This window comes from Platichthys flesus, chromosome 6, assembly GCF_949316205.1.
Source record: "Platichthys flesus chromosome 6, fPlaFle2.1, whole genome shotgun sequence".
Classification (NCBI taxonomy): Eukaryota; Metazoa; Chordata; class Actinopteri; order Pleuronectiformes; family Pleuronectidae; genus Platichthys; species Platichthys flesus.
The window spans coordinates 5,052,666-5,071,997 of record NC_084950.1 but is presented as its reverse complement, the minus strand read 5'-3'; the positions used below and the strand labels follow the sequence as shown (position 1 = coordinate 5,071,997).

Below are 19,332 nucleotides of genomic sequence, written 5' to 3'. Positions count from 1 at the left end.
CCCACACACACACACACATACACACACCACACACACACACAAGACTCAGGGAAAATGGCCTCATCCCTGCAGCAACATTAAGTGTCAGAATTTACAGCCTGCGATTGATCCAACAGCATCGCGTGTCAGAATAATATAAGACAGTGGGAGGTGTGAGGTGTGTGTGTGTGTGTGTGTGGGGGGGGGGGGTGTGTATAAAGTAAAGTGAGGAGAAAAACAGAGCGGTGGAATAAATGTGCATATCAAGACGGGATTTTCCGCCTCAGAGGAACCACTGGAGGGAAAATCAAACCGATTTTCAATGTGACAAAATTGATTTTCCAATTTTCTCCGGATTGCTTTTCCGTGTCCCCCCCCCCCCCCCCCCCACCCGACCCCCAGCCCCCCTCCCGGGCCGGTGAGGTGTCTATCCAAACACACTTTGAGGCTCCACCTGAATTATGTCCGAGCAATTTGAAACAAAAAGGGGCGGAACAAAAAAGTTTGGGGCCCCCTCTCTACTTTCATCCTCCCTCTCAGTCTCTTCTTTGAATCGATGCATTAAGAGTCTCGCTGTCACACGTATATATAAATATATATTCGCCACCACGCCTTCACTCTCAGGGCGGCAGAGGGAATCGATGGGTGCCACGCCGGAGTCAGATTTATGTGAATGTGCTGAAGAGGCTGGGTTTAAATCTCTGCAGACCCCAGAGGACGACAGTTGAGTTTAATTCCTGCGCGTCCATCTGGCTCTGTCACTGACTGACTGACTGCGCTTTTCAAGAAGTCCTCCTTTCTGTTTTATCAACTGCCACTAGACCTTTCCTTATTAATCCCTGCGGACATCTTGGGGGGGAAATAGAAAAAACAAAAACAGACACATAACAAATGATGGCAATGGTGGGGGACATGGGAGGGGGGGGGGGGTTGTAGATAAACACATAATAACAATCATACATGGCGCTTCAGGCTTGTACCACTTTTTATTTGGCCACATCTGCAAACATGTTCCTGCCAAAGCTGGGCTCGTATAATGCAGACATGAATTAGTCAGAGCTGTTTGTCTGTTTGGTGCAAAATAAATTATAAAAAAAAAATCACCATAATGGATTTTTATTTTTGTTTTGACGCTGTGATGTGCAGTGGAGGAGATTTCATGGACTGTGACACAGACCGAGCTGAAAACACATTTAAACACCACAGTGATCCATTCATACAATTCAGGTGAAGGGGCTGGACATTTTAAAAAGGGAAGTGACATTGATATTTGCCGCTTCTGAGCTGGTGTAGATCACAAACAAGTGGAAAACACTGACACACAAACGTGTCTGTAACAGCAGAACGACATATTCTTATACTGTACCAGTAAAATTATTACAGATAATGCTGTTCCATTAACACAGAGTATGTTTATGACCAACAAGTTATAATCTGGACGTTTCAGAGGAACTTTATATTGTACTTATTGTTTATATATTAGGTAAATAGGGATCCAGGGGATGAAAACTAATCTTTGAGCTCATTGGTTATCATCTGACAACAACTAAGGTAAAACCTTTAGGGATCCGGTGCAGACAGCAGACACATCATGGCCAAAACTCTCCCAGAACACTGTTCACTGTTTCCAGTCTGACCAGTTTCTTAATTAACATGAGTTGAATGTTTCTCACAAAACACAAACAAAGGCTGATCGGTGCAACCAGGAGCTTCTGGTCCAAAATCCTGTCCCTCTCCTACAGACTCTCAACATTCACATGAAGAATTTGTTCATAGAGATTCTGTGAAAACTGACGACAGATCCTGAATTGTTTCCTCTTGATTCCACCATAATATTCCAGTACCCACATTGGTACACACTCCTACTGCTTTCGGATTTCTTTTCTTTGGGAACATAAACTCTAAACTACCTTAAAAAAAGCCTCCAATAGGTTCAACAGCCATTGAAACTCACTGGAGCAGCAGATTATCTGACAGGAACAGGTTTGTAATAATCCACGTCCGGGCAGCTGCCAAAGGAAAAAACAGAACAACTGAGAATAATGTGTCCGGACAAACGGCTGCCACCGAGCTGCTGATTAAATCAACAGTAAAAATGAAGTATGACTCCGACCCGGTTTGAGCTGACACACGGAGACGATTGACTCGGCTCTCGGGCCTTTGTCACTTTGAAAGAGTTCCTGATGCTTCCAGAGGGTGAAGAATGAGGTGAGGGGGAGAATCTGCTTTTTCAGAGATTTATCGAGGCCACAAACAGACGAGCAATTTGGCCGCGTGCCTTCCTCAAAAGGCGTTCGACTGAATATTCCACCAGAAGCCGGGTGGCGGTTGTTATAAATCCTGGCTGCCGACAACAGAAAGGATGCAGCTGTTGGTTTCTTTATTCCTCTTCACTGGGGGGGGGGGGGGGGGGGACTCTTATTGAAGTTTACTGGGATGTGAGAAGCTTCGGGAAGTCTAACTTTTCAGAGGGAGAAACGACCGGCATGCATCTCTCCGACGGTTCGGTTTGTCTCCATCGGCTCACAAAAGCTGCTCTAACAGCGCTCGCTGCATTGATTACATCTCATTTCAATTAGGCCTCCATTAAACAGTTTACTGTAGCTCGGGGAGCGGCTCATCAGCGCGGTTAGCTGCCGCGGTTCCAGAGCAGTTCCGGATGGGAGGTTTTTCAGCCGGGCTTGTTGGACACCACCAGAGCCGACGGATGAGTGTGTATCACCTCAATTAAACTACGCGCTAAGTGTCTGACAACAGCTAATATTCCTCCTCCACCGGCGAATCCAATCGATGTTTCTGGCATTCGTCACCGTGCTGGAAAAGCAATCATCCCGTTGTCTCGCTCCAGTTAGACGGGGGGGGGGGGGGGGGGGGGGGGACGCTCATCTGGCTCGTGCGCCTGCTCGCCGGAACGCACCAGCGCCCATTCCCTCAGAAAGCCACATTACAACAAATATAGAGGTGGTATAGAACACACACAATCCTACAGTATTTATATATGGGCAGCTGTGGCTGAGGGGTAGAGTGGTCATCCTCCAACCTGAAGGTCGGCGGTTCGATCCCCGGTCTGAACAATCTGAATGCCGAAGTGTCCTTGGGCAAGATGCTGAACCCTGAATAACAAAGTGCTGGGATAGATGTATGAATGTGTGTGTGATTGGGTGAATGTGAAACTGTACTGTAAAGCGCTTAGAGTGGTCATCAAGACTAGAAAAGCACTATATAAATACAAATCCATTTACCATATATATATACACTGTGTCCTCTCTGGTCAAGACAGAGATGTACAACAAGCTGCATCTCAGATAATCCAGTGACAAGTGTAAAGCTTGAAGCTGTCGAGGAGAAACTCTGTTCCACTTGGAAAAGGCAGAGAATACACACTCTCTCTCACCCACACACACACACACACTAAGCCATTTGCCAAGTTAACCCACTTCTCTGTCGAGTAACGTCAAATATAGAGGTGGCATACAACAAACACAATCATACTGTAGATATATATACACTGTGTCCTCTCTGGTCAAGACAGAGATGTACAACAAGCTGCATCTCAGATAATCCAGTGACAAGTGTAAAGCTTGAAGCTGTCGAGGAGAAACTCCCACTCTGTTCCACTTGGAAAAAGGCCATCACTCAGCAGAGAATACACACTCTCACACACACACACACACACACACACACCCGCAGACACACACACACTCGTTGGCCAAGTTCACCCACCTCTCTGTCGAGTAGCGTCGGTGAGATGACGGTGACGATGTCGCCCTTCTCGGCGTCGATGTAGAACATGTTGGGCGACGGTTTGTCGGGCGACTGCCGGACGATGTTGTACCGCAGCGCGGCGTTGTCGGTGGCCGGGTCGTCTGCGTCGAGCGCGGTCATCCTCATCACCGTGGTGCCTGGAGGAGAGAGAGGAGGACGGGCGTGAGTCTGGTGTCATGGGAAAACGCTGAGGCCATAAAAACTGAAAATACTTCCACAGAGTTTTAGAGACAAATCAGGAGTTAGAGAAAACACAGGAGGTTCCATTAAATATCACAACAGCTGCATGTGTACTGTGAAACTAAAACATGACGGACAGACAGAAGTCAATCTCCGAAATGGAAAAACCATGCGTGTGAAAGAAATAACATGTGTGGAAATATAACTGGAAGATTTTTATCAAAACAGCCAATCAGATCTGTCTATATGATATTTGTAAACATAGTGTTTACACAATGCATCTAAAATTACAGCAGATTACCAGAATTTCAGTCTGGCTGCTGCCCACAGCCACTTATGGAAAGTTTGCCTTCCCCTAATGTGTTCTCACCCCCGACTCAGCTGGAACAGCAGGGGGCATTCTATTTCGTAATGGGAACAAAAATTGAAATCCTGTTCCCTGCGGCTGAGATGAAATGGGAAGAGATCGTTGACACAGCCTCAACCCTCAACCCCCCCGTCTCTCGCCAGTGATGAGACACGATCACAGTGATTCAGCAGAACACGCAAAATAGTGTATGTGTGACTCCATGCACACACACACACAAACACACACACATAATATTAGGTTGTTTTCTGCAGCCTTTAAAAACTGGATCGTGTTCTTACAGTCAGAAACCTCATCGGCTGAAGAGCTCTTTAATTTATTGAGGTTTGAAGTTGTAAGTCGTTAAGAGATGCAGCAGCTTCATTATGATGCGTGTGTGTGTGTGTGTGTGTGTGTGTGTGTGTGTGTGTGTGTGTGTGTGTGTGTGTGTGTGTGTGTGTGTGTGTGTGTGTGTCTGTGTGTGTGTGAGGCACAGATGGACACTTCTCATAAGTGGGGGATGTCTCGAACACTTCTGATCATCTCATGTGTGAAGAATTCAAGGCTATTTATTCAAAGCAGGGAATCAGTGCATGTTGGTTTGTGTAAATAATTCTAAAAAGACACAACTAATCAACGTGGATGAAGATGCTTCTGCTTTCAGGTTGCAACAAAAAGCACAAAGGTTTATTTTCGACAACACACTGCAGTTCTCTCACAAACAGCTGCTCCTCTTCTTCTCTCCTCTGAAACTAATGAACTAACGGAAGTTTTTGTGTTTTGCAGTAACAGAAACCTTTTGTGCTTTTTCCTTTTGACCCAGATACTTAACAAAACATTCTGCTAAGTACCACATCCCGGCGCCGCGTGGCACGGCTCATAAACATCGATCTCCTTTCATGCCTCTCCTTAATACCCCTCAGTACTTTGCCACAGTGCATTAGCCAAACTGCCGGGATAAGACACAAAAGGCAGCTGCGGGAAGATATGCAAAGTCTACATTAAACAGCAGTGGCTTAGCGGCAAATGACTTGAGTCCAGTTTACGGTAATGAGGGGCAGAGAGGTGTGGGCCTTATCCCCCTGCCACTGGCACTTCAAGGTGAACCTTTAATGGTTAAGTAAACCGGTAATCCTCCCTCTGCAGAATAATTACACAGTCCCATCTCCTTCATTACCTGCACTCTGTTCCACTTCACACCTCGGAAAGCGCCACCGTTAGACACAACTCGGCGTGCACGCACACAAACACACACACACACACACACACGTCTTTTCACGGACACACCGAGTGGCAGCGAATTAGGGAGTTTAAAAAACCGCCGGCTAAATTGGTTATCTTGAACAGATCTCAGTGAATTATGTTCTCATTTCGCCCGGCAAACCGAGGTCCCCTGAACGCATCACGATCATATTACGAGTTCAGTCCGATAGCCGAGTGGAGCCGGCCCTCTCGGCCCGCACCGTCTCCATCAGATACCGGGACTCCGCCTCACAAATGGGTATCGCCCGTCAGTGCGTTAATACACAGCGGTCGTCAGCATCACTCTGATTACGTGATAAACATCTGGCGTCGTGTAATGGGACAATAGAAAGTGGGAATAACTCTCAACGCTAACGTCGGCCCAGTTTAATTCACGGAGTTACATCGTGACTCGTTGGCCTCTCTCATCGTCGTCATCCTCTGGCAGCAGCCGAGGGGCCCGGTGTGAGCTGCACTGGGCAGTGACCAGTGGGATGGATGTGGACGAGCGGGACGGCCATTAACTCACTATCACCGAGATCCATCAGCTCGCTCCAGATGCAGAGAGAGAGAGAGGGGCGATACAATGAAGAGACGGTGGAGAGAGAGAGAGAGAGAGAGAGAGAGAGAGAGAGAGTGTGTAAACGCTGTTGTGTTGCACGTCGATCAAGTTGTCGTGTAATGACTCGTTTCCTGTTGCCGCAGCCGGTAAGAAATCGAGAGCAGGACTACGATGTGAGAACATCACAAAGTAAAACATGAAAAGACAACGATTGATGCAGAGAAAGAAAGCGGGTTGTCGATTTATTTCATCAGGCGGGGGGGGGGGGGGGGGGGGGTGCGCGGCGCCGTGTTGCCTACAGCTCCACCCCCCCCCCCCCCTATATCTGTCTCAAACCCCACAGGAAATCAGCGGGGGCCGTTGGATCTATGGGCGCCACCTGGGAGCTGACACGTTGCGTAAAGCCAAGATGAAGCAAGAGTACACAGACAAGATGGAAGAAAAAGGGTAAATGTGATGCCAGTGTGTGTTTGAGTCTACTTGAGTCCACAAACACACACACAGACACACACACAGTTAACGTGTCTATGGGTGTATCAGCACGAGTGTGAGAGATTCTGGTTTCCATTCAAAGCATCAGCCGCGTACAATGGATTCCTCAAATACCTGAAATGGGATTTATATTAATCAGACTCAAGTGACTGCAGCCGACCAGGAGCTGACCTGCTCTATTCTCCGGTGGGAATGAGATCAAAGCCGGTTCAAAGATGAATCATCTGATCTCTGACAAATACGGCGGGAAAAAACACGACTGACAATTACTGACACATTTTCGCAGGAGGCAGAAGGAAGTGAAGAGAAGGTACCAGAGGTGAGTGTGCATGGAAATGTGAGAGAGAAGAATCACAAGGTGGGACGGAGGGAAACACCAGGCTCAAAAATATAAAGAGTAAAACCCTGGAGTCCTCGCCGTGAGTGGACTGGACACAGTTCACGTGGTAAACGTTTTTCTCTAAGATGGTTTATGTCAATTTAAGATGTTGACTCGAGGAGCTAAGAATCAAACCTCCGACCAGGCTAGTGGACGACCCTCTTTACCTCCTGAGCCGCAGCCGCCCCCAGTCACATTTATTTTTGTCCAAATAAGAAGGTTAAGTGGACATTCTTCAAATATACTCAGCAAGGAAATGTAAAATACTATGAATTCTAAACCAGGTTTGGTGAATTTGTAACAGTGGCAGCTCTATGGCCTCGGGAAGCCGGGGATTATGGGTAATAAACCCTCCATGAAAACCACTTAATCACTGTGACACCGAACCCAGCAGAATCAATGCGTGGCCACAGGGGGCGCTGTTTCTCAGTCATAGCTACACATAGTGTTGCTTTAATGAGGAACACTATGTGTCAGTGGAAACACAAGCTGGCCTCATGAAGCAGATCAACTCCCTCTTTTGTTATTAAACTCTTAACAAATGCTTTTTCACCCCTGAACTTCAACTTCAGCTTTAAAAACTGCAAACAGAGTATTTTTCCTCCTCCCTTCCCCAGCACACTCAGGTGAGGAATGCATACATGTATTATTATTTTTCATATAATTCACAATAACTTCTCCCCATAGTGACCAGGTGAAATACTGTATGTATTTATTTAGTGGCAGACTGCTACCGCTGGACTCATATATATATATATATCCTTTGTGAATACTCTGTTCATTTAAAATACTGCACAGAGAAGCAGGACTATATGTTTCTAATGTTCATTTGAAGTAGGTTAAGGTAATAAATCCCAATAATTGTACATATTGTCTGCTTGTAACTTCAAGTACGCAGAAGATAAAGGTTGTATACCAGTGGTCTAATGGTTTATTTATAAAACTGGATGGGTTTACAGAGGGAAACCAAGATGCCTTCTGATGCCAGTGGTTTACACAAAGTACACACAACTACACAACAGAAAATGACTAAATACACAATCCAACAAAAAGGATATTTAACAAACTTTTCATTAAAAATGCAGCGTTGATTAAAAAAGAAGCTTTTCCTTCCGTGTCGTTGTTTCCTTTTCTCGTTCGTGCAGCTGACTCCCACTCACATCAACACATATTCAGCTGTGACTTCACATAATCCCAGTCTATCAGGTGGAAAGGTGATGTTGGGAGAAGTGGGTCTTGTTTACTGGTGAAGCAGCTCCCAGCATCTATTTGACTAAACTGTGCATCTTGTTCTAACTGTCAGGTTTCCTCACCTCATTGTAACACGCAGCTGTTTCCCCGGCTGCTCTGCTCCTGTGTCTTCTGTGAAAACTTGTCATTTCAAAGAGACGATTCTAAAGATCTGACTTTTCCTTATATCGAAATTATGTTTCGTTGCGAGTTGAAAAAATGTGCTGCCGTCTGATTTGTATTTTTCTGACTTTTTGCCTGTCTTCACATTGTAACATCAAACTACATAGAACTAAAGTCAGTGCCTCACTTGTTTTTTAATCTTTTTGTTTTTCAAGAAAGACTGTGATTTATGTCCGTCCCTGGATGTGTCCCACGTACAGTCTGTCTCCATGAGGAGCCTCCACACTCCCTCCAGCCCATTAAACTGATTTGCATGGCGTCATCTCTTCAGGGAACATCAGCACTTTCATTACCTGTCTGTGAGCCTGTATATTCCATTAGATCTCATGGATTTGTCTGCTAACCTGTCTGGCTGCCTGTCCGTCTGGCATGTCAACAATTTTTTTGTAATATCTTTCAGGACTGAACCAAAAACAAGGATTTTCGTTTTAGAACACGCTGAACACAACTGTGGCTGATTCTTCAGATTCAACAGAATAACCACAGGACAAAGGAAAACGTTAAGAGACAACTGATCTCATTGTTCAGCCTCTGCAGAAACAGAACTTCACCACTCGACTGGTTAAGTTTCCTTAGATTTGAAGACACAACGTACTCCTGGTGCAGACTGTGAAGAAAACTTCACTTGTACACTAGCTGCACATAAAATACACAACATCAAGAATCTTCTCAAAGAAAAAAACAAGTGTACAAAAACAGAAATAAGAAATCACTGAAGATGAAAAACAGAAAAATAGGTCAGTGCTAAATGATAGTTATTCTAATTGCCCAACATCAAAGGACATGGGTTCATGAAAACCTAGGTACTAAGAAATGAATAAATGTTTGATAAGACTTTTAACTACAGTTACTTTCCGTAGATGATTCTCTCTTTGTGTTAACGTTAATTGCTGTTTGTCAAGAGAAGCATCTCAACTGAGCCCCAACATGGTAAACAATGTGTATTTCAGTTCCATGTGTGCAAAATAACTTTTCCTTAAAACCCTGACCCTCCATCAGGTGCCTCAACCATGACAGTGACAGATGCTTGGTCTCCCATCGGCTCTGTGGGCTGCAGACAGCTGTCGGATAAGTTGGACACAATAAATTATGAGATTCCTGCAAAACTGCTTGACAGGTAATTTACTCAAATAACTTCCCCGGAGTCTAAACTCTACACGACATTTAGGAACAACAACAGGAAGAACTCCTCTGCATTCTGGCCCCACATGTTCATCTTTTCACATCGTGTCCAGATCCATTTCAAAACTAGATTATTTTTTTGACGTTTACGATGCAAAGTAAATGTTAATGTAGAGAGAAGCAATCTTTGTTTTGCCAAAAGCTGCAAAATCCAGATAGTTGTAAAACTCTTAATGAATTACATTGGCTGTGATAACGCTGGTGGCTGAAGCCAGAGATGTGGGGAACTGTTGGGGGTCTTTGCTGCAGGGAAACTGAATATGAGATGATGAGCGCTGAGCTGACAGTGGAGTGAATGGACTGAAATACAGTCCAGCTGGCCTTCCCTCCCATCCCTACCCTCCCTCCCTCCCTCCCTCCTTTACGATGCACTCTCTCCATTCTGTCCACGTCAGCCAGAGTCTGCTCAGCCCTCCACCGGACCACTGGCAACAGCTCGATAATAAACAATTTACAAGAGGAACAGAATACAAACAATCAGCCGCTCATCAGGGGACGAAACACACCACGGATCCAAAGGGCCAGTTGAGACCACAGTGCGTTTTCCATACTTGGGATTGAGACGCAGACTCATGGGAGCTAATGGCTGCGCAGTTTCAATAAAGTGATTGACAGAGGGACAATTACCGCTCTCATCACTGAGCAGCGACGACACATTCGCTAATGAGAATATAAATAACACGCAAGCTGACGAACAAGAGAACCTGGAAAACAACTCCGGTCCACAGGATGACAATCACAGCCGAGCAATGGAATCATATCGTATAATTGAAACTTAGATAAATTAATTGTATTAGGTGCATATGCAAGAGGGGAATCGGGATAAGATATATACTGTTCATATTGTTTTTACTCTATTGTTACTAAAGTTACTTTCTCTGACACTTTATTCTAACACCAGACTTCTGCTTGTGTTATTTCTTTTCACCTCAAACTGCCTGAGATCAGCAGCGCCTGACGGAGACAAATCAACCTTACTGCCTCCTACAGTAGTTCTGTCGACTGAGAGAGATCTATGTTTTATTAACGGCAGAAAAGAGGATTTAAAAATCGAAATCTTCATCTGTGCAGTCGCTCAACCCGTCACTCCGACAGCGATTCATCTCAGCCACATGTTGATATCAGTGAAAAACAAACACGCACATTCCTCCAGGCGTATTTCTGTGCATGAAAATTAACTTGTCAGCGCACAGTGTTTTACAAAGTGCAGTGACAACAACACAAGGCGACTCTGGGGATGTCGCTGAAAGAACTCGTAATATAAATAGTTCCATGTAACATTTATTATGACAGATGCAAACGATATTAATCTTAAAAAGTGCGTACTATAGATTTTTTGTTTTCCACTAAAAGGTATTTTTGTTGTGTTCGGAAAACGCTGAAGTGCCAGAGGCCTGACATACTCTGCATCCTTTGCAATTTTACTTTGTGCTAAGTTTTCACCTTGCCTGCAGTGATGCCTCTGGTAATTCCACTTCTTCACTCTGAAAGCAACACAAACGCTCATTTACACCACTTATTATTTCAACCGGCTTATTCTAAGACAAGGTCACAGGGGACTGGAGGGGAGCTCCGTCGATGCAGACACTGCTTTTGGGCAATTTAGGCTCGATCGCACCTGAGCTGCAGATTGTTTAGATTTAATACTTAAGTAACACCGACATGGAAATAGAATTCGCCATTCAAACCCAAAGAACTTCACTTTAACAGCCGTTTTAAATCAAAAAAACATATATAAAATGAAAAATATATACATTGTGATTTTTAATCCAGAGCTGACTTTTCTACTGTCTCCCTCCCCCCCTCCTCTCTCCTTCTGGCATACTGATCACTACAGATCCCTCAGTGGAGCCGAATGTCAGTCACCCAGTCCACGGAGCATAATGACCAGATGAACCTCCTCCTCTCATCCTGACCCCGAACTGAGCGGAGCAGAGAGAGGACGGACCAGTCGACTGGATGTGACAGGAGGAGAGAGGACAGGATTAGGAGGAGAACAGAATCGGTCCTGAAGAAGCTGATTATTATAAGAAAAGAGACGACTGATGTACGTCAGGGCTCCATGAGTTGGACTGTTCAGTTCTTAACCCAGAAATGATTTGAATTCTAATATACAATTGTTTTGTTTCTCACCCATATAAAAGGATGACACATTACATACATGGATAATTATAGATAATAGAGACAAAATTGGGAGGAAAAAGAATGGACAGAAGAGAGAGAGAGAGAGAGAGAAAGAGAGGGGGGGGGGAGTTGAGGGTTAATGCTATGTGGTATTTTCCACAGTTGCCACAGTACTCAGCGAACTCAATAACAACCTGGGAGTATTGATTCACGTTAAACTTCAGCAGCCGCACCGCATGATCCCTTCATCATTAAAGAAGATCTAATAACCCCGGGGATGTGATGCCACCAGACATGTCCAAAACGTTTCGTGATGTTTTACTGTACTGTTGTGCCAAAGCAAAGCCCCTCCCCCCCCCCCCCCCACACACACACACACATCCACCAACGAGATCATTTCAGACAACAAGTCATTAATCTGGGGAGGCACACACGTGAGAGAATACCGCTCTCTCGTTTTCTTAAGCTTAATTAATCATCTCCGGTGTGTGCACAGTCAGACAGCGGATCCTGTCTGGTGGCGCTCGGCCCACTCGCTGAGCCTCAGCCCTCGAACAGGAAGGAAACTACCGGAGAGGAAAGACGGGCTGGATCCGAAAAGACAAAGTCCACAGGGACGGACGGAGACTGTGGAGGAGAGGAAGACGTCTCCCCTCGGACAGGTTGAGGGAAAGGGCATACGGCAGGTTTGCAGTTAGCGGAGGGGCCGGTGGTAAAAGCTTTCTGGAATGGAGGACACGACGAATACAAATTATAACTCCACTTGTGCTCATTTACCACCCGTCTGCCTTTTTTTTTTATTCGACCAAGGAGCCGGGGAGGAACTCACATGTCCACCAGCTACAGTGACTGCGTGACGGGGAACAACTATCTGCAGCCTCCTATCTGTGCATTGACTTTAGGGGCTGAGTCTCTGTGCCTTCCATCTTAACTAGGACCCGGGAACTGAAGGCTCATTAAAATGCGAGACCCCGGAGAGATATATGAAGGAAAGATCACAACCTCTCGCAGGATTTTATGCGGCGAGTATGCTAACTATTAAGAGACAGATTACAGACAATGGCAGAAGTGCAGGAAGTCAGGTAGGATTTCATGGGGCTTATCAAAATGCAGGTGGAGTATTTAACACTCTCACCCCTCACTCCCTATAATCCATGCCAATTGGCCATTATCTGTTATATTTCCACACTTCCTCTGGTAATTTATTAGCTTAAAATCCAAATAGCCACTTGCTCTTGTTTTATAATGTGCAGTTAAGCTGCCAAATGATGAATCAGCATCCTTTTTATTGGAACACATATACAGAGGGGTGACTTCGCCAAATTAACCATTCTCCATATACTTTAAATGATTTTTCTATTTGCTGTTGTATAAAACCCATGCATTCATTAGGCAAGAGTTGATTCCCATCAATTTAATACACCGGACTAAACAAATTGAACTCTCACTTATTTCCAGTTGACACACGGGGAGACGACTGGGATGGCTCCTCAGATTGGGCAGGGAACCATTGGGGTCATTGTGTTTTGGTTATTTTATCCACCACATGTTTTATGAGTGAGTGTTGTTCATTTAGCACAATCATATCTACTCAATTTTGAAGTTTTAATTGTTTCAACAGAGTCACTGTGACACCAATAACTTGTAGAACATTGCCAGTATCCTGCAAGAACTTCCAGCAGACAACCCCCCCGGCAGCTAAAGCAGTGGAAGCCAACCTTTCCTTTCAGCTCATGATCGGGTTGATGTCGAGACACCATGTGATCTCTTTCCATCTTCATATTTGTACGTGTCTGAACATGTCCTCTTCATCATCCTCCAAATTATCCCACTGCTCCTTTCAAGATGTGCACATCTGTTTATATCTCAATCGTTCATTTAATATGTATTTATTTAACACCCAGTTGCTGCTTGTTTGTTCCTTTAAAGCAGAGAACTGAGATCCACAGCTCTCCCGTCACGGCTTCTTATATCAGACGGTTCCAGATCAATTCAATTCACTAAATCTGCTCCGATATGTTGCCCTGTGTGAGTGCACGCTGAATTCTGTCAGAGGACTTAACGGAGAAGTCTGAAATAATGTCTGTTGTTCATATTGAGGCTGTCTGCTGTAATGTTATCTGATCAAAAGGAGAGTTAAAATGGAAACGCATGTTTAAAGCCTTGAAACGGCAACAACACATCACAACAGAGGAGATGCTGCTCAAGGTCTATATCCATTTAAAAATATTTCCGTTGATGTCGGTGCAACCTGAGGAGACACGTTCACGTGGAGACTTCCTTTGATGATTGTTATTTGGAAACTTTACTGAATAAACAAACCACACGTGGGCGACAAGGTCATAAACAAACTATTTCAGAGTAAAGTCAACTTTAAGTTAAATGTGAAATAACAAGTTTATGACAAGGTCTACAGAGTATATATGGATATACTTTGTGTTTTTTATATTTCCAATGGATCACATACACGTCATACTGAGTTAATACCTGGCTTTAGCACTAATCTACGGGGATCATATTATAAGTGGACAGCTTCCTCCTTCACTACCGGACCTTAGAATAGATCTCCACATGCAGGTGACAACTAGCGACCAGATCTCATTTCACAGCTTTCATTTCTGTTTGTGAAGATCAAATGTGCTTTTGTTTTAAACCAGTCTGACATTCAAGCGAAACAAGAAGAGCTCCAATGAATTACTGTTTTACCGATTTGAAATCTAAAAGAAAAAAAACGATGAGGTGGTTTATGTTAGCATTGAGATGTAAAAATACTTTGGAAACTGAAACACTAGTGGGCCAGAGGGTGGTTGGGTGGGTGGTCCTGTAGTGGAGCACAGGACACTAATGCATTCACATGCACTGACACCTCCAGCATACTTGGTTTATCCCAAACTTGTTATTTATGGTGAGCATATGGTGAAATAAAATCATCTTCCTCTTTGACTACAGATTAAATTAGGCTAGTGTCAGTGACTGCTCTCTATGTACGACGGACAGGGAAACCACTGAGTTAATGTCCAACTCGTACTTGACACATCTATGTCAAAGCCCATGCAAAGGTTTACACATGCAAACATGTGGGGAAATAACACAAATACAAATATGCCCTGTACACACCTGTTAATATATACTGTATGTGACAGGTGTGCACTGCTGGAAAGGGACCATTTCCACTTTCCTTGCACCTCAAAGTCTAATGTGGAAGAGGAAGATAAATGACATGACAGAGGTGCACATCTCCACTGGAAGTGATTAACAAGATTAACAATGATGTCCCAGTGTAGTCATTAGATCCCAGGACTGATAACCACCTATATAAGTCCCAGTTCCTCAGCTGGGAAAGTGTGAATCACCAGTTCACCAAGTTCCATCTAATGACTCCGCTCGCTAAATTAAAAGACAAAAGATGCTTCCCCTTTAAAAGGACACTTCAATTAATTACCCCCCCCCCCCCCCCCACCACCACCACCACCACCACCAGAAAAACCCTCTAATTCTGTACTAGAGGCTCAGTGAATAAAACTGAAAATCCATTAGTGGGCATTCATCTGATCTCACCCAGGAAGAGGAGGCAATCAGAGCGGAGCAGCCACTGTTCAGCAAGACGAAGAGGGAGCGGGGCTGAGAGTGAGTCACAGCCCCAGAGAGGAAGAGGAGAGGAAGAGGAGAGGAAGAGGAGAGGAAGAGGAGAGGAAGAGGAGGCTCGCTTGGTAAAATGTGTGCTGCTCCATTTTTTTAAGAGCTCCCTTTGACTTGCTCTGACCCTGAGACATAAGTTATGAGTGAAAGAAAAAGAGAAAACACTGATTCTGTAATATGGCAACACAGCTCCTTCCTTAATTGTCTGAAATTAAAATAAAAAGGTATTGCCTTTGTTTCCTTGTTATGTGTTCATCCTCCGCTTCAGACCTTGTGATCAGGATCATTCAAAGTATTGATTACAGCAAAATATATTTTTGGGTTATCCAATAAAAAATGACCGATATATATGATTTCACAAACAATAATATCCGTGTTCATGTTTCTGAATATGAATTTAACAGAATAACCATGTTTATGATAAACAAATTATATTTGGTTGTTTTAATGTTTTCTTTTTATAGTTACTAATTATAAACTGTTTGTTTAAACGGTAAAACCTCCAGCTTTGATTACATTTCTTTGTCACAAGGGTTTGATTACAACATCTTATGAATCATTATATATACATAAGCCAATACAGTGATGGCATTGGCCATTTTCTTTTTCCATTTTCCATTGTTGTATTGGTCCAGATTTCAGTATCAGCCCTTAATAATCCAATTTTGGCATTACTGAATTTCCTGCAGTACAGGGACAACCTTAATAAAAGCTATCTAGCCATGTCTCCAGTATTGGCAGAGCCGAGGAAACTTCATCGTCAGAGGATCCAAACTGTTTTCTTATACCAACAGTGGGCCGAGCTATAACCATGTGAGGGTGGGTGCTGTTACAGAGGAGACACTGTTAGCAATGTGCTGCACAGTATTAAATCCTCACGGTCCACATTCCCGGGGAGATTTGACAGTGGAGGCAAGAAAGATAGAAAGAGAGAGAGAGAGTGAGAGAGAGAGAGAGAGAGAGAGAGAGAGAGAGAGAGAGCAGGCGTTAAACAGCAGAACTGTGGGAAAGAGGCTGGAGAGATGCAGCCTGACAGTGACGGCTGAGGCAGCTCACTGAGGTTCAGGGAGGAGGGGGGGAAGGGGGGGTATTTGTTGCAACAAATGGGATTGCTAATATTTTCTGCAGTAATCCGCGAGTGACACTGAGGAACAGGTGGGGGGGGGGGGGGATGATTGTGTGTGACTCCGAATCAAAGTTCTGCACACAGACCACTGTTCCCCACATGGGAAAAGGATGAACTGGGATAAGGAGACCTGTGCTTAGCTCAGAGGTTGAATTGGAAACAACTACATTCACACAAACCTCCCAGTGAGCATTAATTCAAGTTGTGTTATTGTGTGCGCACCGGTGAACCCTTTGCATTTTGCTTTGTTTTGTTTGGAAACACGTTGCCCTGCAGCCACATGCACTGTCAGAATTTTGTTCTCCACCGTGTTTTCTTAACCGTGCAGGAAGTTTAACCTTTTACAGAAAAGCAGAGCTGAGTAGATCTTTAGTGGCAGCGATAAAAAGCCCATTTTTGATAGTACAGATATATATCAAATATAAATCTCATCTCGGGAAACACCTGCTGTGTAAAAGCGAACGGTCCATAAAAGGCAGCCAACTCTGACAACACAATAACCTGTTATGTGAGAAGTGAAGATCCTGCACTCGCCCTCCTTTTTATGCTTTCCCTTCTGATGCAACTAGAGGCAAGACGCAAAGTGCACGGTTAATGTAGTGGCCTGTGAGAACGCTCGTTTGTTATCCGGCTGTGTTCGGGACATAAAGGAAGCATTAATGTGTTGTTTGGTGCAGGCGCTCACAGCACGTCTGTGAACTAGCAGCAGGGACAGTAATCACAATACAGCTTCTAAACATACTGGAACTCGGGTCTATTAAAGGGGACATATTAAGCCCATTTCACCACAGTTGATATGGCTCCTTGGGGTCTTAATGAAATGTCTGTGATATATTTTTGTCAAAATACGACAAGGATCATTTAAAACAGCACCTTTTTACCCTGTCTAAAACAGCCCTCCTCAGATTGACCTGTTTTGAGTGCCCCGCCCCCCTCACCCCCGGTAAGCCTGGCTGTGAGAGCCCCAGCTCCCAAGCGCAGCCCTGCAGTGGGAGCAGTGGGAGCTTGAGCTGGCGCAGCAGCAGCATCCTTCCACACTGTTGAGGCAACGTTTTGAGGTGTCCCGTTTATGCGGCTTAAATGTCTGACGGGTAGCAGCAGCGAGCTAATGCTAGCCGGGGATCCGCCTAGTGAGCTAGGGGCTTGCGAGCCCGGCTCCCCGGCTAGCGTTAGCTTGTGAGCTAACTGGGCCGGTGGAGCCCGGCTAGAGTTAGCTTGCTTGTTCACGGCCATGTAGCTCGATTCCCTACATGGGCATGGTGTGACAATGACGTTTATTTCGGTCGTAGTCCCATTCAACGCACTCTGTGGTATCGTTTCTGACATGGAGGAACCACAACAAATCGCGGGAGTTGTTTTTTTCCAGAGTTTTTGGGACTGTAGACAAATTAACATGTAGAAGCACTACAAAAGTGTAATTTTCATAATATGTCCCCAGGGACAGTAATCACAATACAGCATTTAAACAAACTGGAACTTGGGTCTATTAAAGTTCTGCTTTTCATTGGGCCTGCAGTTTGGAGGATAAAGGATGAATCTAATCAGATGACATAATTGTAAATGAAAAGTAAGACCTTTATCTTGTTTTGATGGTTTACAGACCCGAGCTGAAGAGCTCCCACTGGTCTTCACAAAGATCCTGTTGCTGCGGAGCCTCTAACAAACCAGTTCCTCAGCTTCCCTGACTCGAGTCATCGACCTGAATGTTGTAAGCCTCCTCCGTCCAGTCAGCAGTCCAAGGTCAGCAGAGGTCCCGCCTCCTCTAAGCTGTAAGCCCCGGCTGTCAGAAACAAATTGTTTGATAGGGGCCCTTTTTCCACTTAATCGCAGCCACGGCAGACGTGTGCACGCTCACCGGCGTGCACGTGCACCACACTCAATGAAGGACAGAAATCTCATTAAGATCATCGAGATTGCCGAGATAAAATGTCACTCACGAATACATCAGCCATGGCGGACTGAATCTCTGCGCCCATCAAATATACAGGACGAGCACCTCGGCCTGGGAGCCCCCCACCCCCCCCCCCCCCCCCTCCGATTTTTTTCTGATTGTTTTACATCAGTGTCAACAAAAAGAATAAATAAATAAATAAATAAATATATTCCATTCACAACATGCAGGTGAATTTTTCATTTGCTCCGGCAACAGGAACGCAACACCTCCACACCGGATGAAAGAGAGCTGATCCAGGAACAGTGTCATTACTGTAACTTCATCACAGGTTCCAGGTCAGTGTTCCTCCGGGAGCGGATGAAAGTGAATGAGGCAACTTGATGCAATCTGCTTCATTAAGGAGGCCAGTGAGGAGGTGGTTAGTGGGCCAGGGACGTCCACCTGGGGGGGGGGGGGGGGGGGGGATCAGGACGCATCCTCAGATCCGACATATATGATCCACACTCACACACATGTCAGGTCCACAGAGGACTACACACACACACACACACACACAGGCATTAGTTTGTATCCTGCTGTGAAATGACTGTTAAACTGACACGTAGATATTTTCATCCAACACGGTGGCAATGTCCCAGAATGACTTCCCCTGCTTCAAATAACCATCACGTTCAGAGCTGACTGAGATAAGCTTCATTGTGTTGCTTTGTTGTTCTGCAGGATTACACACAGACTTAACACATTTTTCACCAAACTTCATTGAAGGATGGGACCTGGGCCAAGAGACATCCCAGTACATTTTGGCAGAATACAAACAATGGGTCAGATTCACTTCCTTAATTGGGCTTTTTCTTTTTTTATATTTTCTAGGAAACATAAGATGGATCCTAATAAAAAAAGACTGAAGCATATTTCGGGGACTGATATCGACGAGTGTGTGCAGTTTGGTGCGGCTTCTAGTTTTCTATAAAGTAATTTTCTATTTGATGATTCTGGGGATTTGAAATAC

General features: G+C 44.7%; 1 protein-coding gene across 1 annotated transcript in view; it reads right to left on the bottom strand.

Annotated features, from left to right (window-relative positions):
* The window catches only part of cdh13 (cadherin 13, H-cadherin (heart)), a 272,809-nt gene that overhangs the window by 93,311 nt on the left and 160,166 nt on the right, over nucleotides 1-19,332 (bottom strand). The window contains exon 8 of the mRNA XM_062389254.1: nucleotides 3,703-3,881. Within this exon, the coding sequence (XP_062245238.1) occupies nucleotides 3,703-3,881 (179 nt within the window). The remainder of the gene's footprint in view (nucleotides 1-3,702; nucleotides 3,882-19,332) is intronic.